This window comes from Salvelinus fontinalis, chromosome 26, assembly GCF_029448725.1.
Source record: "Salvelinus fontinalis isolate EN_2023a chromosome 26, ASM2944872v1, whole genome shotgun sequence".
In the NCBI taxonomy this organism is placed as follows: Eukaryota; Metazoa; Chordata; class Actinopteri; order Salmoniformes; family Salmonidae; genus Salvelinus; species Salvelinus fontinalis.
In genome coordinates this window covers 10929205-10932203 of record NC_074690.1, presented here as the reverse complement: position 1 = coordinate 10932203, position 2999 = coordinate 10929205, and the positions used below count along the sequence as shown (strand labels likewise).

Sequence of the window (2999 nt, the reverse complement as noted above, 5' to 3'; positions counted from 1 at the left end):
GGGATCAGGCACCTGCAGGCCGACACCATACCCCTGTCAGTGTTTGTGATGATAGATTGGCATTTTGCCGTTTGTCTTGAAAACAACTTGTAGCGCAGATATCTTGTTTGTTCACAATCTATTCCATGCGCTATGAATTCAATGCAAAAAATATATCAACATAAAAACACATCACAATGTCAATGTAAAAGTTACTCTTTATTCAAAATATGTATTGTGTTTAAACAAAATTAAAAAACATATACAAACTGCTCGACATGATCACAAAATGCAAAATGTTATATTGTAGATTATAAACTGGTTGGTTAGAGCCCTGAATGATGATTGGCTGACAGCCATTGTATATCAAACCGTAAATCATGGGTATAACAAAAACATTTTTTTATTGATCTAATCACATTGGTTAACAGTTTATAATAGCAATAAGGCACCTCGGGGGTTTGTGGTATTTGGCCAATATACCACGGCTAAGGACTATGTTCAGGCACTCCGCATTGCGTCATGTGTAAGAACAGCCCTTAGCTGTGGTATATTGGGTATATTGGCCATATACCACACCCCCTTGGGCCTAATTGCTTAAGTAACTTAGGGGGAAACGCCCCCTTAAGGGAAATGTCTATGTTCTGACAGAAAAAAACAATGTTTTGGTAATATTAAGATATGTGCATATTGGCTATCCTTAGGCAAACACATTTTGAAGGGAAATAAGTGGGCAGAATTAATTAAAACGCCATACAGTGGGAATTTTGAACTCACTTTCCCGGCAAAATGCACCCTGAAGATTAGTGTGTTAAAACCCATTATATACGTTTAATTTTAGATTTTTTTGTAATTGACTCTTAAAAGCTAAAGTTTAGGTATCTTATTTTGATGAAATACATTGAATTTAGAAAAAAACATTAACTGCACTTCTCACTATTAATGTCCTCACTATGATGCGGTTTGAATGTACTTCCTAACTCTCAATAAAGTTACTTATGGAGGATTTGGATATGATTTGTAAAGTTCTAATATAGATACCAATGACTTGCATTGAATTATCCTGAGGGCATTTTGCCCCACCGGAGTCAAAAAATCATTTTGTTGGAGTGACTTAAAAAGTTGAGATGAGACGTGACATTTTTAGTTGAGCAAGACTACTGGCATCCAGGGAAAGTGTTAAAAAGTGAGTGACATGAAGTGGTTTCTGTGAGAATTACAGGAGGGGGCGTTTAGCCCCAAGTTACCCTAAACAGCATGATTTGAAGTGATCAAGTGATTCGACAATTCAGTAACAATATTTTCAACAAACCAACAACATAAATAGCCTATAATCTATACATCATGAACTGTATGTACACAGTATAGCAAAAAAAATGCTATTGTTTTAAAGGGAAATTACCATAGAACATCAAAGCAACGAAATAAAGCCTACTCCTCCCCACAGGGTGCGTCGATCCATACAAACATGTCCAGATATAACACATACTATTCTCTGTGACCTTGTCCAAATATAAGGCAATGAAATAACATGCATTTAGTTCAAACACAATTACTGTCAAAGTACACCAATGCCAACCCAGTGTTTTCATTCTATTTGCCACTCGGGTCCATTACGAAAGAATACTGTCTGTTTTGAATCGGTGGTAAACGTCAGATCCTGGAGTAGCCAGCGCTGCAAATGCTGGGATTATCTGGTAAATGTATGAGCCCTTTTATGTCAATTTCAGAGCTGCGAAACTATATTTTCGATGATCCATCTCAGTACAATCCACCACCATATGCCCCCAGGATATGCGCAGCGTATGAGTCAATATGAAACATCGAATGGGCGGGATGCGGTAAGGCGACTGATGGTCCTCTCACAATGTGGGGCATCATCTGAGTGTAACCGGGCCACGGTAACGCACCAACGGTGGGAGAATTCTCAGCCCACTCCTGTCTCTTGAACGGTTTGCTGAGGATACTGTCTATAGCGAAGGAACTGGAGAACTTGGCACTGCTGGCTGGTGGTGCGGGTGTTGTGGTGAGTTGCGTGTCCTCGTCTGGACGATGGTCAGACACGTCTTGCTCTTTGCCTGTCTTTTTGTTGATTCGTTTTCTCCTGCGTCGGAACACTCCGTCAGCGAAGGTGTACTCGCTTTGAGGATTCAGCATCCAGTAGTTGTCCTTTCCCCATGGTCTGGACGTGTCCCGGAGGACCTTCAGAAAACAGTCGTTCAGTGACAAGTTGTGGCGCACGGAATTCCTCCAACCGGTGTAACTGCCCCGGAAAAAGGGAAACTTTGTCATCAGATAGTCATTGATCTCCGCCAGAGTCAGACGCCCCGACGTTGAGTCACGGATAGCCATGGCAATCAGTGCGATGTAAGAGTATGGAGGTTTTGGTCTCCGCGTGTACGGTTTGCCTTTGCCATCTGCACCCAGTGTGACAGGTGGCGGGCTGTGCGCTAGACAGTCCCCATCCGAACCCAACTCCTCCTCACCAGAGACAGGCGAGCGGACGCTGTTCTTAGCATCGCTGCACAGCTCCACAGATTTCACCTCATAGTGGTGGTTTCCACAGAATACTTCAAGTTTCATGTTGTCTGTTATAATTTCTGCTTTACTGCGAGTTTCTATCCAAAGTTTATCCGATGCCCAAGTAAAAACAGGCACGTCACCAGAAGAGCTCAGGCCTCAGAGGAAGTCTCGTCTTGTTTGTAAAGGTGTCAAAGCGCAGAACGCTTTCAGTCAAAATATCCTATAAGTACCCGATGAAGTTTATACCTTTGGCAGCACTAGAGCTCGTCTCACCTTCTGTCTGTCTGGTGGGCTGTTTATAGCAACAGGCTCACCTCAGGACCAACCCAACGAGGCGGGGCTTGATAATTACATGGATATTTTGGAACAACTGAATATCATGCACTCTCAGTGTTTATGACACATCATAAATCATAACAGTCATTATCTATTTTTATTTCAATACTTGTTTGACAATGGAATTGCGTTGACTAGCCCTTTCACCCTCCCTTTTTCAG

General features: G+C 42.0%; 1 protein-coding gene across 1 annotated transcript; it reads right to left on the bottom strand.

Moving 5' to 3' along the window:
* Positions 1-201: 201 nt before the first annotated feature.
* LOC129824517 (forkhead box protein Q1-like) lies at positions 202-2757 on the bottom strand. Its single transcript, XM_055884210.1, has one exon. It carries the CDS (start codon positions 2560-2562, stop codon positions 1741-1743), a length of 822 nt encoding a protein of 273 aa, XP_055740185.1. The 5' UTR covers positions 2563-2757; the 3' UTR covers positions 202-1740.
* Between the last annotated feature and the right edge of the window lie 242 nt (positions 2758-2999).